Source organism: Musa acuminata, chromosome BXJ1-10 (assembly GCF_036884655.1).
Source record: "Musa acuminata AAA Group cultivar baxijiao chromosome BXJ1-10, Cavendish_Baxijiao_AAA, whole genome shotgun sequence".
NCBI classification, from domain to species: domain Eukaryota; kingdom Viridiplantae; phylum Streptophyta; class Magnoliopsida; order Zingiberales; family Musaceae; genus Musa; species Musa acuminata.
The window spans coordinates 563,955-584,510 of NC_088336.1; the positions used below are offsets into that span (position 1 = coordinate 563,955).

Sequence of the window (20,556 nt, forward strand, 5' to 3'; positions counted from 1 at the left end):
TGGTAGCAACGTTCGCTTACTCGACCTTATCCTCTGACTTGTCGGGCACCCTTAAGCGAATATGAGCTCTGGAGCATTCCAACTCTCCAGTTGCTTCGATCATACCTCTGTATGATCAAGTCCCTCCCATGGGACTCACTGGTACTTGCATTCAAACTTTTCTCTTGGTGGAACACAGCCCCCATATGCTGATGACCAAGGCTTTCATCCGATGCAAAATTCGATGCACGCACGGATGACCTGCCTCTACGGTACCATGGCCTTCACTCCTTGAATTCATGGCCCTTCTTGCCGTCGTGTTGTTCACCGAAGTGGAGCTTCCAGTAGCTTCCGATCATACCTCCGTATGATCTAGTCCCTCACGGGACTATGTCATGTGTATCGCATTGCCACGAACTGTTCCACGATCCGCTGCACCATGTCGCCTCTTGGTGACATCTCTATTGCATTCTGATCATTGTGGGATGAACTCGAATTGTGGTCCCTCCATGTGTGGCCTCTGCCAATACATCGTAGGGTCTCTTCCACCTTCGATTTTGTTCGCTCCTTTGACAATCGACCTTCATCCACCCACTCTTGGGTCACACTTAGATGAAGCGCCGCTCTAGGACAGTCCGTCGCCTAATAGCTCCTGAAGTCCCCCGACTTCGCTGCAATTAGTGCACCATTGTTTGGATCCTGGGCCTCTGCCCCTACCAGCATAATCTTCGCTGCGCACCGCTTCCTTCATGGCAACTTGAATGGCAACACTGCGGCATATTCTTCAAGAGTACCCGCCTCTGCGTCCTTTTGCCCCGTGCTAAGGTCTTCCGAACCCAACTTCGCCTCCGCAAATTGAGTCGCCTTAGTTCCTCCATCACATGCTTTTCCGAGATAAGGTGCATGTGCCCAGAAGCTCCCCTCGTCTTTGGCACCATGCAAGATGAGTTCGCTCCGTCAGAATGAAGGACCTATGGAACAACATGATCCTGCTCTTGCCTCTACAAGAGTTCATGTCCTTGACTTTTGTCCAAGGAAAGCACTGTGCCTCCGCTCCATGTTTCATCTTCTATGCTGGCTCCCTTCATGCGGCTTGGGTACTTTGCCAAGTTACACCCAAGTTGCTCCGCTCCTTGTTTTTGCATTGAGTTGATGGTGGCCCTCGTGCCCACCATTCCACGAGTCAGCCCTCCCTTGAGTCCGATCTCATATCGACTCCAAGTGTGCCTTCATTTGTGTTGCTTTGGGTCGCTCCCCCACTTGATCTCGCAATGCATCTACCAATGTATTCTCTCGAGCGAGATCATGCGACGACTCCTCGCCGCTTGCTCAGTCCATTGAGCTTCGTGGAGTTGTTGTTTGTTGAGGTACTCCTCCTCAACTTGTGAGGTCCGTCCCACATGACGTCACCTTTATATATATATATATATATATATATATATATATATATATATATTTATTTATTTATTTATTTATAAAAATTAAAAATAAAAAATTTCTATGACATCGCCTCGTTTTTCTGTGCCATTGCCTCGGTGATGTTGCCCCACGTGGGGAGAAGAGAGGCGACGTCGCCCCGCATTGTCATGGACTTAGCTGGAATTTCCTAAGTCGTGAGGCACCCTTGCGGCAAAGTCACGAACTTAGTTGAAGTTGCCTAAGTCGTGAAGTACCCTTGGGCCAACTCCTCGGATTTAGCTGGGATTGCTTAAGTCATGAGGCGCCCTTGCAACATATTTTTCCGCAAAGGTTTAGCCTAGTTGCAACCTCGTACAAGTCCCCCGAAGGACCTGTAAAACAGAAAGCTTATTAGATTGAAAACGAACGACGGACAAGTCTTGACGTCTCACGAAGAGGGTGTTGAATCTCGTATTTTGATGATGAAACCAATTGATAAGCGTTTATGTTTTAATCTGTGTTTTGAGTAACACAGGATGCTCGATCAGGATGAGACAATTAAAGCAGGAAGAATCATGTTGTGCCGGGGGAAAACATGTTAGAAGATTGGACGTTGGGTCGGTGGATTGGTCGACGTATCGACAGAAGGCTTCGGGTCGTGGATTCGGGTATAGGGCCAAGAAGAGTGGACATTGTGCCAAGGATATCGGAGTTGCGGAGTCAACTGGCCGATTGGGCAATAGGTCGCAAGAGAGGACGATGCGCCGAAGAATCAGACGAAGCGTCGAGGGACCAATGACATGCCGAACAACTTGATTAATGCTTAGTATTAATTGTCTAGATCGAAGTATGTTTTACATGTGCAGGATTAAGTACGATAGCAAGGCATAAAGCAAAATGAAGTCCCGTAGTCAAGATCGAGATCACGTTGGGAATTCGAGAGTTCGTTGGAAGTCCGAACGTTCGTCGGAAGTTCTAGAGGAACCAACCGAGAAGTCTCGGAGCTTGCCAGAGAAGCTCGTCGAAACTCGTCAAGAAGATCGTTGTGAAGTCCAGGAGCTTGTCGGGAGTCCGCCGGAACTTTGTCGAGAGATCGTCGGAAGTTTGCCGTAAGATCGTCGGAAGAATAGACATAGGGACTTGTTTAACTTAGCAAATGTCTTAGGATTTCGTAGTTAGCATGTAATTGGACTTGGATTTGGGCCAACCCAATTAGGGGCCAGCTAGGCCCATGTAAGAACTGTGTTGGGCCCAATAAGAGGCCTAAACAGTGCCCCAAGGAGTCTCACCATCGTGGCACAGTCTTCGAGACTATCAAGCGGTGGTACCGCCAGTCTGGGCGATTGTACTGCCCCTAGCAGGGTGCCAGGCTGACACGGACTTAGCTGGTTTTGCCTAAGTCGTGCGGCACCCTTGCGTGTCCGTCCGCAAAGGTCAGCCTCCCCGAAGACTCCCATTGTCCCTTAGGACCAACAAAAGAGAGAACGGGCAAGAGAGAACGCCTGAATCGGGATCCACAAGCAAACATCTACGAAAAACACTTCATAGACAATGCAAATTACAAACAGACTTTACAAGCTCTGAACAGTGGCACAACAAAGGGTAAAATGGTCCATTACAGACCAAAAAGCTCTCTCACGTGTCCACATGACACAACCTTTATTTACAAGCCTAAAGAGGCCACCAACCCAACTAAAATGGGACTATTAAGCCTTCGGCCGCCCCTTTACATGCTGTACAAGGCATGAACATGCCAACAGACACGGACAGATATAAGCATTACATCAAACACCTTGTTTAGAAGTTTGTCCGTGACATTCTCCCCCACTTATCCCTTCGACGTCCTCGTCGAAGCCTTTGTGAACACTGCAACTCTTCGCCTTTGCTGAGTCTTCAGTCTTCCGCTCCAGCTGCAATGCGCCTCCTGGCTCCCAACTGCTCTCCGCTGCTGTTTTTGAGTAGTCGAACCTTTGATCCGCCATGCTGCTTCAACTCGCCAATGACTCTGACTCTAGTGTGGGGTTGGCTGAGTTGTGTTGATCCTTGTTGATTCCTGCGGATCTCCCAGATGAAGGAAAAGACCATCCTTACTGCGCCAGTCTCTCAGAAATTCCACATACTGCTCGAACTGGGTGGATGCTTGTTGGAGCTTTAACGAGCATCGTCTCGCAAACTTCTGAAGTTTTGGGTCCTTCCTCCACAAAATCTGCTCATTGACTCTTCTTTCAGTTAGTTGTCACATCCAAGTAGGTTCGCATCACTTCCGCTTTCGATTGGCATTTCGTTGGGAAATGAAGCGGACAATCTACTCTCAGTAGCACTGATCACCGTTGGTGAGGATTTGACAACTATTGTCTTCCATTATCTTCGAAGGGTCTTTGAACTTGTGCAGAGCTCCTCTGCTGGATAGATAAGAGAACTGGGGTACTCGGTTTCGCCCATTCTCTTAAGAGTTGAGAAGGCAAAGGTTACTTGACTTCGCCCGCCTCCTCGAGGTTGTACTTCATGCATCGAGCTGGTTACTGGCCTTCGCCTGCTCTTTGCTCACACTTCTGAAGCACTTGAAGTGTTTGCACTCCTTGCGTTGAGTTAGCTACTGTGATTCACCTTCTCAATGCCATTGAACTTCTAGAATGTAGGAAGTTTTCACCCCAACTTGGAGTAATTCTCTGATAGATGAGGTCGCCTCTGGGATTGTACCGTCTTCTCCATCAACCCTACCGCCTACTCCACTGAGTAGCAAAGGTACAGCACCACGTACTGCCTGCTTCGTTCCTTGGTCATGCACTCTTGCATGACCCGAAGTCCTTCACTTACGGCAATCTTGATGAGAAACTTGTTGACACCGATCTTACGAAGTTTCTTGGCCTCTACCCTTCAGCCTTGTCTCGGTACTTGGTGATTGCCTCTGCATGCTCCACCTCCTCGGCCCCTTTCACGACCAAGCGCTCTCCCTCCGTGAGAGCAAGGGATCAATGACTTTTACGGAAGTCCCGCCTCTGCGGTACCATGGCGCTGCCATGCCCATGACACTACTATCCGTCGCCTCGCATCTGCATCCCTTTTCTTTACGATTAGTAGATATGTTTTCGTTGCACTCCTCTGAGTCCACCTCCATTCTAACTGATGCTTGATTTTGGGTAGCTAAGTCCCTCTGGACTCGTCGTCGCTTCCTCGCCCCTTTCGACCCCCTGCTTCAACACCTCTGTGTTCTCCAAGCAGTCTGTTTGGTCGATGGAAAGACAGACTGCAACTCCCATGCATGGCCTCTGCCATCGCGTTGTAGGGTTTGCACCAATTCTGTTCTCCTTAGCTTCCTTGGTAGCAACGTTCGCTTACTCGACCTTGTCCTCTGACTTGTCGGGCTCCCTTAAGCGAATATGAGCTCTGGAGCAGTCCAACTCTCTAGCTGCTTCGATCATACCACTGCATGATCAAGTCCCTCCCATGGGACTCACTGGTACTTGCATTCGAACTTTTCCCTTGGTGGAACCCAGCCCCCATATGCTGATGACCAAGGTTTTCATCCGATGCAAAATTCGGTGCACGCCCGGAAGACCCGCCTCTGCGGTACCATGGCCTTCACTCCTTGAATCCATAGCCCTTCTTGCCGTCGTGTTGTTCACCAAAGCGGAGCTCCCAGTAGCTCCCGATCATACCTCCATATGATCTCATCCCTCACGGGACTATGTCATGTGTGTCGCATTGCCACGAACTGTTCCACCACGATCCGTTGCACCATGTCGCCTCCTGGTGACATCTCCATTGCATTCTGATCCTTGTGGAATAAACTCGAATTGTGAACCCTCCATGTGTGGCCTCTGCCAATACATCGCAGGGTCTCCTCCACCTTCGATTTTGTTCGCTCCTTTGGCAATCGACCTTCATCCACCCACTCTTGGGTCATACCTAGATGAAGCACCGCTCTAGGACAGTCCGTCGCCTAGTAGCTCCCGAAGTCCATCGACTTCACTGTAATTTGTGCACCATTGTCTGGATCTTGGGCCTCTGCCCCTACCAGCACAATCTCCGCTGCGCACTGCTTCCTTCATGGCAACTTGAATGGCAACACTGTGGCATATTCTTCAAGAGTACCCACCTCTGCGTCCTCTTGCCCCGTGCTAAGGTCTTCTGAACTCAACTTCGCCTCTGCAAATTGAGTCGCCTTAGTTCCTCCATCAAATGCTCCTCCGAGATAAGGTGCATGTGCCCAGAAGCTCCCTTCGTCTTTGGCACCATGCAAGATGAGTCCACTCTGACAGAAAGAAGGACCCATGGAACAACATGATCCTACTCTTGCCTCTGCAAGAGTTCATGTCCTTGACCTCTGTCTAAGAAAAGCACTGTGCCTCTGCTCCATGTTCTAACTTCTATGCTGGCTCCCTTCATGCGGCTTGGGTATTTCGCCAAGTTACACCCAAGTTGCTCCGCTCCTCGTTTTTGCATTGAGTCGATGGTGGCCCTCGTGCCCACCATTCCACGGGTCAGCCCTCCCTTGAATCCGATCTCCACATCGACTCCAAGTGCGCCTTCATTTGTGTTGCTCCCCCACTTGATCTCGCAATGCATCCACCAATGCATTCTCTCAAGCGAGATCATGCGACGACTCCTCGCCGCTTGCTCAGTCCATCGAGCTTCGTGGAGTTGTTGTTTATTGAGGTACTCCTCCTCAACATGTGAAGTCCGTCTCACATGATTCTCCCTCTGGAGAGCTGAGACTTATCCCTCCTGGATAACTGTCCCATTGGAGCAACATCTCTCTTCGTTTCGGAGACCACCATCCCTTTGGACTACTCCGATCTGCTGAGCAAACTGTGCATTGTTCTGCCTCCTGCGAACGCACTTGCTAGATTGCGACTCCCCGTCAATACCGCTGCACCCCTCAAGGCCTAGCAACATGCTGAACTCATTGCACACTTCAGCCTCCTACGGACGTATCCTTCACATGCCGAAGAGAAAGTTTCAATGCTCCATGGCGCCGAGTCTCGATCGCCTTGGGATGGCCACGAACATTCCATCGTCCGCATACAAGCCCATACATGAGTACCAAATTCTTCGAGTTAGCAATTCCCCTCACCTCTGTGAGCTTTGCATAACTCTTTTGGTCGTTGAGCAACTCATTCCACCTTGCATGGTCTCATTCTTGCCAAGCGCCTCGCTTGCCTAGAGCACCATCAAGTATAGTTGTCAACGTTGAGCCGTAGCTCAAACTCAGTCATCCCAACCTTTGTGCGCTCCAAATTCTTCCAAGCTTGCCTGTTCTCGTGGTGCCACTTGCGCGAAGGGTTAGCCATTCCTCTGAATGCCAATCTCAGATGCCCGCTCCTCTGAGCGACTCTTTTCCCTACATCTCCATGCCCGTTTTCCCTCAAACGGTCGCGCGTGTGCTGACTGCCCTCAACGCAGCCCCGCTAGGTCCCCCACGTTTGCATGTTAAGTGTTTCTATGAGTGCTTGTCCCGCTCTGATACCATATGACACGGACTTAGCTGGTTTTGCCTAAGTCGTGCGGCACCCTTGCGTGTCCGTCCGCAAAGGTCAGCCTCCCCGAAGACTCCCATTGTCCCTTAGGACCAACAAAAGAGAGAACGGGCAAGAGAGAACGCCTGAATCGGGATCCACAAGCAAACATCTCCGAAAAACACTTCATAGACAATGCAAATTACAAACAGACTTTACAAGCTCTGAACAGTGGCACAACAAAGGGTAAAATGGTCCATTACAGACCAAAAAGCTCTCTCACGTGTCCACATGACACAACCTTTATTTACAAGCCTAAAGAGGCCACCAACCCAACTAAAATGGGACTATTAAGCCTTCGGCCGCCCCTTTACATGCTGTACAAGGTATGAACATGCCAACAGACACGGACAGATATAAGCATTACATCAAACACCTTGTTTAGAAGTTTGTCCGTGACAAGGCGGTGGTACCGCCAGTCTGGGCGGTGGTACTGCCTAGCACTACGCCCTAGGCGGTGGTACCGCCAGGTACCGCCCGTTCCCGGGGAACCCGGGATCGGAAAGTTTTAGGCTCTAAGTTTGAATTAACTTGTAGCCTATAAATACCCCTCTCATCCCTGGTTAAAGCACACAAGAACAGAGAGTTTAAAAGTGAAGAAACGCTGTAGAAATCACTTGAGAGATCCCTCCTCTAACTTTAAACTTAGAATTCTGTTTAGAGAGGAGAGTGAGTGCTTGTATGTGTTATCTCTTAAACCCGGTAAAAGGAGAAGAGGGGTGTAAAAGGTGATTGGCCTTCGCCTATTGAAGGAAGGCCCCTAGTGGACGCCGGTGACCTCGTCGGAGGAGGAAGCCGAAAGTGGATGTATGTCACGTTGATCGAACAACTCTAAAAATCTGGTTTGCATTTACTTCCTGCAATTTACATTAACTGCAAACTGCCTTCAATACGCTCTTCACTTTCAAAGCATTACCTTTACGAAACGTTTTTACGTCGGTAACGGTTTTATCGTACGAAAGTTTTTGAAGACATAATTTTTACCGCTGTACTAATTCACCCCCCTCTTAGTGCCGCTCTTGATCCTAACAATTGGTATCGGAGCCTCGTTTTCTCATTTGATTTAAACACCCAAAGAGAAATGACTCTTTTCGGCTTTCAAGAGAGTCACTCTCTCATTCGTCCTCCCTTTTTCAACGGGACAGACTACACTTATTGGAAAACTCGAATGAGAGTTTTCTTGCTTTCGTTGGGTTTGAATTTATGATACATTGTCGAATCCGATTTTAAAAGGTTTCTCTTCCAATGAAAGATTGTAATGATATGGAGAAAAAGACGTTTTCGTTAAATGCTAGAGCTATGAACGCTCTATTTTGCGCTTTGGATAAAACTGAGTTTAATCGGATTTCTATGTGCGAAACGGCTTTCGACATATGGTACACTCTTAAAATCTCATACAAAGGCACTAGCAAAGATTCAAATATCAACTTTTTAATGCACGATTTTGAATTATTTCGAATGAAGCCGAGCGAAACCATTGTTGACATGTATACCCGTTTTACGGATGTCGTCAATGGTTTATAAGCTATTGGCAAATGTTTTTCGGATTTTGACCACGTAAACAAGATTTTGCGTTCTCTTAATAAGTGTTGGGATTCAAAAGAAACGACAATTCAAGAATAAAAAAATTTAAATACCTTTCTGATTGAAGAACTAATAGGGTCTTTGATGACCTATGAAATGACGTGCAATGCACGTAAAGAACTCAAGAACAACTTTTCAAAGGACAAGAAGGATTTCGAACTTAGAACATTTGAAGACCACTCGAGCATAAGCTCAAGTGATGGTGAACTCGAACTCACTAAGAAATTTAAAAAGTTAATAAAACAAAAATTAAAGAACAAAAATGAAAAGAACGCAACTACTTGTTTTGAACGCAAGAAGAAGAACATAAATTGGGATGAATCGAGCTCCTCCGAAGACGAGTAGAAAACCAACAAAGATGAGGTAGCAAACTACGCTTTAACGACTTTCGACGTTGAGGTAATAAAAAATCCTTTAATTTATTTCGAAATTACATGATGCTTTTCATAATGCATTTTGTTAGAATAATTATTTTTCTTGAAAATTACATATTTAAAAAGTAATAAAAATGTAAAAAATAAGGAATCATGCTTATCCTTCTAGTAATTTTTTTGAAATTGATCATGAAAATTGCATGATAAAGGAACAAAATGTTAGACTTAAATCTAATACTTAAGATAAATCCTATAAATGTTTTAAGGAGCATTAATGTGTATCATGTTGATTTCCGTATTATTTTTCGATTTTGATTGAAGATGCTTCATGTTTAATGAAATTATGTTTAATGATTTAATGATGCATAATGATGAAAACATTAAAAGTTTCGATACCAAGATTGACGATTTTATGCATGAGATTTTAAAGTTATACATGATGATTTTTGTGATTTATTGGTCTTGATTTTTTTTTTATGACGAAATTCAATTTTCGATCCTAACGTTTCGATCCTAAACGTTGATGCACATTTTTTTGGCATAAATGAAATAAATCACATGAATTGAAACAACTAAAAAGAGAAAAGGTTTCTCCTAGAAAATTTTATTTTCTCGATTTTTCCAAAAAGGAGATTAATGAATCTATTTATATCACCTTTATGAATCTCTTGGACCATGAAAATGATTTTGATAAGGTAAATTTAAATGACCCTTTATCCAAATCTTTCATGTATTCTTGAGATTTATGAATCAAAATCTTTTATCTCTTATGCTTCTTTTTGTCATTTACAAAAGAGAAAAATTATCCAAATGAATCTTGAATGTTCTTTCGGTATTCATGAATTGGTTATAACTTGAAAGATTTATTATGAATCAACATTTTTTATTAATCATTCTTTTACTATTCTACTTGGTATTTTCTTAAGAGGAGATGTGTCAAAATAAATCATATCTTTTGGTATTCACATGATCATATCTTTCATGACATGATTTTTTGTCTTTGTATAACTCCTTGTATTCATCACCCAATTAATTTTTTTTTGATAATATTTTGAATGTGATGAAATGAAATTATGCATGAAATACAAATGAGAAGTTAGTGATCATGTATGATAGGATGTAATAAATTTTGACATTTAGATACCATCATTTGAAAAGCTATGAGCATGTTGTCAAAATGATGTATCATGAATGCTTGAATATCATGTATGATATGCCCATAATGATGATTGATTTATTTGTATCATGCATGAAAAATGAAATGTATGGTTTAAAATTATGCATGTTTTAATTTAAAAATTTAATAATGCATAAATAAGATTGATACTTACCTTTGTTATGATTTAGAAATTAATGTAAAGGGTCTTCCCTTCTTTTTGACAATGATAAAGGGGGAGCAAAACTTGCTAGAAAGCAAATTTGCTAGCTCGCACAATTCAAGAAAAAGCAAAAAATTACACTTCTCAAAAGAGAAAAAATTGCTATCTTGAACATCACTAAGAATTGCTAGCTTGAAATCTCAAGAAGAAGGAAATATGCCAACTTGCACATCTTTAAATTTGCTAGCTTGTATGAAGTAGAACATGCTATCTTACTACCTTGCATATCTACAACTTGATGGCTTGAATATTCTAAGTATGATGATGGCAAAATTGCATGATGATAAAACTTGATATTATGTATAATGATTTGAACTTGTATTCCAAACACATGAGAGTTGAAACTTCTCCTTTTTGTTGATGACAAAGGGGGAGAAGTATGTTGATGTCATGTATGATTTGATCATGACATGATGCTTGGATTTTTGAATCCAAGAGTTTCTATCAATATGACATATTGATAGGGGGAGTTTGTTTAAACTCCGGGAGTTAAGGTTAACTCCGTCATCAATTGATTGTCATCATCAAAAAGGGGGAGATTATTGAATCTCGTATTTTGATGATGAAACCAATTGATAAGTGTTTATGTTTTAATCTGCGTTTTGAGTGACGCAGGATGCTTCGATCAGGATGAGACAATTAAAGCAGGAAGAATCATGTTGTATCGGGGGAAAATATGTCAGAAGATTGGATCGGTAGATCGATCGATGTATCGACAGAAGACTTCGGGCCGTGGATTCGGGTGTCGGGCTAAGAAGAGCGGATATTGCGCCAAGGATATCGGAGTTGCGGAGTCAACTGGCCGATTGGGCAATAGGCCGCAAGAGAGGACGATGCGCCAAAGAATCGGACGAAGCGTCGAGGGACCAATGACATGCCGGACAACTTGATTAATGCTTAGTATTAATTGTCTAGATCGAAGTATGTTTTACATGTGAAGGATTAACTACGATAGCAAGGCATTAAGCAAATTGAAGTCCTAGAGTCAAGATCGAGATCACGTTGGGAATTCGAGAATTCGTCGGAAGTTCGGACGTTCGTCGGAAGTTCTAGAGGAATCAATCGAGAAGTCCTGGAGCTTGCCAGAGAAGCTCGTCGAAACTCGCCAAGAAGATCGTCGTGAAGTCCAAGAGCTTGCCGGGAGTCCGCCGGAACATTGCCGAGAGATCGACGGAAGTTCGTCGGAAGCTCACCGGAAGAATAGATATAGGGACTTGTTTAGCTTAGCAAATATCTTAGGATTTCATAGTTAGCACGTAATTGGGCTTGGATTTGGGCCAACCCAATTAGGGGCCAACTAAGCCCATGTAAGAACTGTGTTGGGCCCAATAAGAGGCCAAACAGTGCCCCAAGGAGTCTCACCATTGTGGCACAGTCTTCGAGACTGTGTCAGGCGGTGGTACCGCTAGTCTGGGCGATGGTACCGCCCAACACTGCGCCCCAAGCGGTGGTACCGCCAGACTTGGGCAGTGGTACCGCCCAGGGCAGTGATAGTGTCATACTGACATTGGGTGGTGGTACCGCCCAACGCAGGCGGTGGTACCGCCCGTGCCTGGGGAACCTGGGATGGGAAAGTTTTAGGCTCCAAGTTTGAATCAACTTGTAGCCTATAAATACCCCTCTCATCTCTGGTTAAGGCACACAAGCACAGAGAGTTTGAAAGTGAAGAAACGTTGTAGAAATCACTTGAGAGATCCCTCCTTTAGCTTTAAACTTAGAATTCTGTTTAGAGAGGAGAGTGAGTGCTTGTAAAGGTTATCTCCTAAACCCGGTAAAAGGAGAAGAGGGGTGTAAAAGGTGATTGGCCTTCGCCTATTGAAGGAAGGCCTCTAGTGGACGTCGGTGACCTCGTCAGAGGAGGAAGCCGAAAGTGGATGTAGGTCACGTTGATCGAACAACTCTAAAAATCTGGTTTGCATTTACTTCGTGCAATTTACATTAACTGTAAACTGCCTTCAATGCGCTCTTACTTCGCTTTCAAAGCATTACCTTTACGAAACGTTTTTACGTCGGTAACGATTTTATCGTATGAAAGTTTTTGAAGACGTAATTTTTACTGCTGTACTAATTCACCCCCCTTCTTAGTGTCGCTCTTGATCCTAACAGAGGGAAGTTTTACAAGCAGTTCAGCGAGCACCTTGAATGCAAGAGAGAAAAGAGAGGAAGGAGAAAACAAGAACTTTAGAAGGTAGAATGAACAGTTGTAAGTCCACAAACAACTACTCATCGGGTGCTGGGTGCAAAGGTAAGTTCCTGTCAAGTTAACGTGTGAACTTGTGAAGATTGTTTAACGCTCGATAATATACCGAAGCCCCATCCAGCCCTATGCCACTCGGGGGGTTCCTGGGTGCTAAGATGACTGATGTTTCGCGTGCAGCTGCGGTTTGCAAAAAACAAGCCGTGGCACACGAAAACGGAGCCATTTTGTGGTAGTTCAGCTCGGCACGGTGAGTGGTCGCATTGCAGCACTGCAAACTGTCTTTGCTTACATTTTCCTAGCAAAAATACACAAAACCAAGGCAAAACATGTTGCCATGTCTTTGTATAAGCATGCAAAAGCAACGAATGGTTCGTTGAACGAAGTTGTTGCGGGTGTGCGACGACCGTTCGTGACATTCTCCCCCACTTAAACTGTCGACGCCCTCGTCGACGCTTGTTTGTAGTTGTTGATGATTGCTTCGTCATGTCGTAGGGCATCTTCGGGCTCCCAACTGGCTTCAGTTTGGGGAAGCTTTCGTCACGTCACCAAATACTCGGTCTGCTCAGCTCCATTAGGTAGCTTTATCTTGCGATCTGCTATAATGTTTTCAACTCGCTTCTCGTAGGAGGCCATGGTGGGGGGTAGTCGAGTTGGAATATTTCGGGAAGCATCTTGAGGATCTGAGTGGTAGGTTTTTAAGTTGTTGGCGTGAAAAACATTTTGAATTTTGTGCCACGCCGGTAGCTGCAACTTTTAGGAGACGTTGCCCACCTTTGTGTATTTTGTGCCTAAAGAATTGGAGTGATGCTAGCTAGAGCTTCACCAACACCAAATCGCAAACTTTAACCTCCTGTGGTCACCTTCCCAAGTCTGCCCACTTCTTCATCTTTTTGGCCGTCTTCTCTAAGTAAGCCTGCGCAATATCTACATTTCGGTGCTATTCTTTTGCAAAGTGATATGCTGACGGACTACTCCCGGTATCCCCGATAGCCAAGGTGTGAGGAGTCGACGGTTGTTGTCTTGTAATGATCTCGAAAGGGATCTTGTTGGACGTAGAGCTCCGTTGCAAGTTGTAAGAGAATTGGGCTATGTCTAACAGCTTCACCTAATCTTGTTGGTTGGCACTCACATAGCTCGCTTCAAGAACATCCAAGCGGGTTTCCTCCATTGTGAGTCTCTCCTTATGGCTCTTTTTCTCGGTTGGCGCTCCAGATTGTGTTTCCTCCACTCGCAGAGAGTAGCCAACTTCTCGCTCATCATGTTCGCTGCTATGATCCTCCAAAGCAGCTCCACCAGCATGAGAGCGAGTTTGCACTTGCAGCCCACCTGCAACTGCTTGGGGCAATGGTCCGACTTGCCCTGCCTTGCTCGATTTGCCACGATGCTTTGCCATGGCGAGATTGCGAAGTTTCTTTGCTGCTTGCTCGAAATGCTTGCCCGCTCTGATACCATAATGTCATGAACTTAGTTGGAATTGCCTAAGTCGTGAGGCATCCTTGCGACAAAGTTACGAACTTAGCTGAAGTTGCCTAAGTCATGAAGCACCCTTGCGCTAACTCCTCAGACTTAGTTGGGATTGCCTAAGTCATGAGGCGCTCTTGCAACATATGCGTCCGCAAAGGTTTAACCTAGTTGCAACCTCGTACAAGTCCTGAAGGACTTGTAAAACAGAAAGTTGATTAGATTGAAAATGAGCGACGGACAAGTCCCGACGTCTCACAAAGAGGGAAGCTTTACAGGCAATTCAGCGAGCACCTTGAGTGCAAGAGAGAAAAGAGAGGAAGGAAAAAACAATGACTTTAGAAGGTAGAATGAACAGTTGCAAGTCCATAAACAACTGCTCATCGGTTTGCTGGGCGCGAAGGCAAGTTCCCGTTAAGTTAACGTGCGAACTTGTGAAGATTGTTCAACGCCCGACAATATACCGAAGCCCCATCCAGTCCTGTGCCACCCGGGGGGTTCTAGGGTGCTGAGATGGCTAACGTTTTGCGTGCAGCTGCGGTTTAAAGAAAACAAGTCGTGGCATGCCAAAACGGAGCCATTTTGGGGCAGTTTGGCTTGGCATGGTGAGCGGTCGCACTACAGCGCTGCGAACTATCGTTGTTTACATTTTCCCAACAAAAACACACAAAACCAAGGCAAAACATGCTGTCATGTCTCTGTACAAGCATGCAAAAGCGATGAACGGTTCATTGAACGAAGTTGTTGCAGGTGCGCGACGACTGTTCGTGACAACGTGGGGAGAAGAGAGGCGACATCGCATATATATATATATATATATATATATACAGTCTGGTAGCGGGCGGTCGGTGTACCAGTCTATTGATGGACCAGTCCGTACTGCCCGGTACGGGCAGTATCATTCGAAATTGAAGACCTTGCTATGATGTGTGCGCTTGATTTAATGAATTATCATATACTAGTTTTTCTATAGATACTATGTTCACAAATATTAGTATGGTCCCGGACTTTATGTATAATCATGATACATATTAAAAATTGCACAAAATAATCCTAAATCAATTAAATCATCAAAAAATAAAAAAAAGAATTGAAAAGGATGGCTATTATATTAACGTCATATTGGGCATATGAGCATGACAAATATGAGTTCAGTACATGATACAGCAATCCACCACCTATATCTGAGAGATTTAGTAGACCTCATGAGACAAGATGTTACCATCCTCACCCTTTTGTTTTGTCTTTTCTTCCGTATTTATTAATCACCAATCTAATCGTATGTCCTTATAAGAGATCATGAGCAAGTAATTAAAATATATGAATAGCATCCTCAGCATTGAGTTAGTGGTTACTGCAGCTCAGTTGCTCTTGTTCACCCAATTCAAGAACTTCTGAAGGACCTATGTAGGGCATGCTACTGATACAGCAGGTGCAGATTGGAAAAAGTATTTTATGTTGTAATTGTCCATTGGAACTGCTGAATTTATCAGAGAATTGAATGCCAAATGTTTGGTTGTGTTGGATTCAGGTGCATTGGTGGAATTTATAAAGAGAATGAGGGAGGACTTGAATGATGAACCGGAAAATGGTGGGAGAAAAGAAGTTGAGTGGAGACAGGTATCAGATTATCCCCTGCTATAATAGTGGTGGGGATGTGGTGGTCAAAGATTGGGGGAAGGAAAATGGTACCATGCTAGATGCTTATTAAGAGATAATGAGCAAATAATTAAACAATGAGGAGAATAGCAGTCTCAGTAGTGAGTTAGTGGTCACTGGAATCAAGATGTTATTGTTTACGTTTCGGTTGCTCCAACAGCAGCAGCAGCAACAGGCTGGATGTCCCAACTATTTCGGTTGTTTCCGTTGATTGTTTTTCAGCACTGGCCTCTGTATAAGGAAAAATCTCTAGTTAAATCAAAAGCACTTAATCTTTTGTTGTTCATAGTAAAGATTTGATTGTCTTCGTTTACCTCTTCTTCCACCATTAATACTTATTGATTTACATTTTCTAACCATGATATTTATAGGTATGCCTATATCATTTTCAATTTGTTTTACTTACTTTTATCCTCTGTTAGTGTTTTTCTAATTGAATGAAACATGTCTCATTCTATGTTTATATGTGACCTCATGCCGCCTTATTATTTTTCATTTGGCTACACAAACTTGTTGCATTTGTAGTTTCTTTAAATATTCAACCCTCTGATATATAAAGCATGATTATATATGTTAAATGGATAACAAAGGAAGAGTTATCCTTTGTTATCCTTTGAAGTATACATTTGTGGTAATTTGCATGATACTTGGGAGAAAAAATAAATTCAATGCCATTTTTTATAGCATACTTCCACGCTTGAAGTCATATATTACACTTCAAATCTAACAGTAATAGAAACTATAAAGTCATTAATCAATAGTATTGTGAATATCAATGTTAAATATAGCCAACGAATGTTGAGAGTTACATTATAGAGAATAGATATGAGGTAAAAGGTAATCCATCACTTTGGATTTGTGTGACTATCCATCATGGCCTAGTTGACAGAAGGAAAAGTTTCTAATATAAGCTGTGTCCATACTGAAAGCAAGAGTCTGGATGATTGTGAATCTTCAGTAGCTAAGTTGAAATATATGTAGATATTATGTGTATTTTTGCATGGTTTGCATTACCGGTCTATATCGGTGTATCGACCAACTATCGGTATGATATATACTGAGCTGTACCTACACACAGTATACTAAGGTGTATTAATGTACCGCCCCCATACCAATCCTCTATCGGACCGGTATGTATTGCCTACATTGAGCGATATGCTTCGGTATATCAAACCTTGTATTTTTATACCGTCAAGTATATTGTAGACCTCAAATTGGTTAGAATTTTTCGTGCATCAAACTTTTGCAACAAAATATTTGCTGGATCAAAGTGAACTATTTTGATGCTTTTTCATATGTATTGTCACTATATTGTGGTAATCTCATGGTATTGCTCATTCCAATTTAGCAATTGTTAAAACTTATGATTGTTATTGTCATATTGGATACTATTACTACTACCATTGTGTGATTGTTCTTATTCTGTTGCTCTATGCCTAATGTCTTTTCTGATTTATGTAGGTTGCCATAACATTGGTGTAGCGATGGCGACTCCTTATGGTCTAGTTGTGCCAAACATAAAGAAGGTTCAATCACTAACAATATTGGAGGTTTGTTGCAATTAGAGATTTTCAAGATTTAACTTGTTATACCTCCCCTTGAAATTATGGTACTTTATATTGTTGCGAACAATAATTATCATAATCTTCCTGAATGTGAAGTATCTGTAAGGGTAGTAATTACCTAAAGTGGAAATAAAATTAAGAGAAATGAAATGAAAAGAACAAAATGGGCAGAAGAGTGCGGTCTAGATTTCATATGGTGAACACTAGTTCGCTAGACGCACCGAGTTGAATTTTTAGTTTATCCCAAACTGGATGGTGGGACCCAACCTTCTGTGGATTGCATGTGATTGATCACTGGATCAAGGTTCTCTTTTACTTTTTTGACACCTAAAACATTGGTTTAGTGTGTTGTACCAGATCTACTTATCAAAGGCTAAGGGTTCGGATGAGATATTTTATACGTAAGATATTGATCTGGTGATGGTGTATTGAACTCAGTTATCAAGAGTTGAGGGCTCAAAACTTCATCCAATATATTATTTACACCTAAGACACGGTCCGGTGGTAATGTACCAGACCCACTTACCAAAGGTTGAGAGATCGAAACTTCACATGATATATTTTGAATGTATTGACTAGCTTAACTGGTAGAGACTTTGACATATCATCACAATTATCATGAGGTCCTGGCCTCTACCTACATTGGATCAAGGTTTCCTTCTTTTGTGCATTTGCTGTATAAGTATTAACTTGATTTGCTAATTTATTGTCATTTCTCCCATGCTGCTAGAAAAAGAATCTGGTCAAAAAAGGTTTACTGAAGAAGTTTCCAAAAGTTAATAGAGTAACCTGCTTTGAACATAGTGATATACTTGACCTAATTGACTAAAGATAGTCGGCTATATCTGACCATGTTCAACTTCAATGAAGTTTGATCTTTCCTATTTTAGCATGTTGCAATCCATGAGAGGGTACCTATATTTGATCTAAATTTATTTTCCAAGGGTCTTAAATGTGCTTGACACTCGAGCCACTTCCCATAATGGCTAGGAGGATTTGAAAGGCATTATGGCATCAAGGTTTCCAAGGTTTAGCCAAGGCTTAGCTTAGGACTCCACCACTCATGATATTTGGTTTAGTATTGTTACCACATGACTTTGGGAGTCATTGAGGAACATAATTTTGGAACATTTTTGTTTCTCACTTTGTACAATTATCTATTATCTTTGTTTCATGGACAGTGCTTTCAAAAGGTGCTCGGGCGAGGCGTTTCAATGAAGCTGCTCAAGCACACATCCGAGCCAAATCAGGTCGACTTTAAGCCTAGGTGAGTAAGTTGGTTCAATTGAACCAACTAATGTCACTTTACCCTAACACCATCCCTTCCACCGCGCCCCCCTCCCCCCCTTCTTCACCCAGTGAAAGAAACCAGAAGCAGAACCCCTAATGCTCGTTCACTTTGTCCGTTCACCATTGTAGCTTGGTACTCCACCAGTTTCCACCTTCTTCCATAGCTGTCAGTTACTTCTGCATCTTCTTAGTCCTCTCTTTCTCATTTGATAGGTAATAGTCTTTTGTTGATTAACTTGCTCCACCAACTTGAGGTGGTGCACTATTATAGAACTTAGAAGTTCTAAGTTCACCTAGGTAGGAACATCATATTGATATGAAAACACTGCTTATAACATAATTATTAAAAAAACACTGCTTAACAGTTAACACCCACCTCAAATTTCACCTCCTTTTGAAAACACTACTTAGAACATTACAATATATATATTTTTAAAAATTTAATATTCTGGAAAGCCTCTCTTCGCTTGGGTGGATGCCCTTAGGCATTTTGGGATCTTGGTGCCTTTTGACACCTAGCTGTCATGGACTTAGCTGGTTTTGCCTAAGTCGTATGGCACCCTTGCGTGTCCGTTCGCAAAAGTCAGCCTCCCCGAAACCTCCCATGGTCCCTTAGGATCTACAAAAGAGAAAACGGGTTAAAGAAAGCGGCTCACTCGGGATCCACAAGCAAATATTTTTGAAAACACTTCATAGCCAATGCAAATTACAAACACACATTACAAGCTCTGAATGGTTGCACAACAAAGGGTCAAAATGGTCCACTACAGACCGAGTTCTCTCACAAGTGTCCACATGACACAACCTTTATTTACAAGCCTAAAACGACCACCAAACCCAACTAAAATGGGACTGTTAAGCCTTCGGCCGTCCCGCTACATGCTGTGCAAAGCATAAACAAACCAAGAGACACGGACATACATAAGCATTACGTCAAACATCCTGTTTAGAATTTTGTCCGTGACATTCTCCCTCACTTATTCCTTCGACGTCCTCGTCGAAGCCTTTGCCGACACTGCAACTCCTCGCCTTTGTCGAGTCTTCAATCTTCTGCTCCAACTACAATGCGCCTTTTGGCTCCTAGCTGCTCTCTGCTGCTATTGTTGAGTAGTCGAACTTTTGATTCGCCACGCTGCTTTAACTCGCCAATGACTCTGACTTTAGTGTGGGGTTGGCTGAGTTGTGTTGATCCCTATTGGTTCCTACGGATCCTTTAGATAAAGAAAAAGATCATCCTTACTATGCGCCAGTCTCCTAAATGTCTCATGCTGCTTGAATTGAGTGGATGCTTGTTGGAGCTTAAGCGAGCATCGCCTCACAAACTTTTGAAGTTTTGGCTCCTTCCTCCACCAAATTTGCCCATCGACTCTTCTTTCACTTAGTTGTCACTTTCCAGTAGATTCGCATCACTTCCGCTTTCGATTGACATTCTGTTGGGAAATGAAACGGATAATCTACTCTCAGTAGCACTGATCATCATTGGTGAGGATTTGGCAACTATTGTCTTTCATTATCTTCGAAGGGTCTTTGAACCTATGCAAAGCTCCTCTACTAGATAGATAAGAGAATTGGGATACTCAGTTTCACCCATTCTCTTAATAGTTGAGAACGCAAAGGTTACTTGACTTCGCCCGCCTCCTTGAAGGTTGTACTCCATGTATCGAGCTGGTTACTGGCCTTCGCCTGCTCTTTGCTTACACTTCTGAAGCACTTGAAGTGTTTGCACTCCTTGCGTTGAGTTAGCTACTGTGATTCACCTTCTCAATGTCATCGAACTTCTGGAATACAGGAAGTTTTCACCCCAACTTGGAGTAAGTCTCTAATAGTTTTGGTCGCCTCTGGGATTGTTCCGTCTTTTCCATCAACCCTGCCGCTTACTCCACTGAGTAGCAAAGGTACAACATCACGTACTGCCTGCTTCGTCCTTGGTCGTGTACTCTTGCACGACCCGAAGTCCTTCACTTTCGACTATTATGATAAGAAGCTCATTGACACCGGTCTTACGAAGTTCCTTGGCCTCTGCCCTTCAGCCTTGTCTCGGTACTTGGAGTTTGCCTCTACATGCTCCACCTCCTCGGCCCCTTTCATGACCAAGTGCTCTCCCTTCATGAGAGCAAGGGATCGATGACTTCATAGAAGTCCCGCCTC

The 20,556-nt window shown here is 43.4% G+C and overlaps 1 protein-coding gene across 1 annotated transcript in view; it reads left to right on the forward strand.

The window, feature by feature from the left end:
- The window catches only part of LOC135595138 (lipoamide acyltransferase component of branched-chain alpha-keto acid dehydrogenase complex, mitochondrial-like), a 54,010-nt gene that overhangs the window by 19,455 nt on the left and 13,999 nt on the right, over positions 1-20,556 (forward strand). The window contains exon 6 of the mRNA XM_065085656.1: positions 17,015-17,103. Coding sequence (XP_064941728.1) covers positions 17,015-17,103 — 89 coding nt within the window. The remainder of the gene's footprint in view (positions 1-17,014; positions 17,104-20,556) is intronic.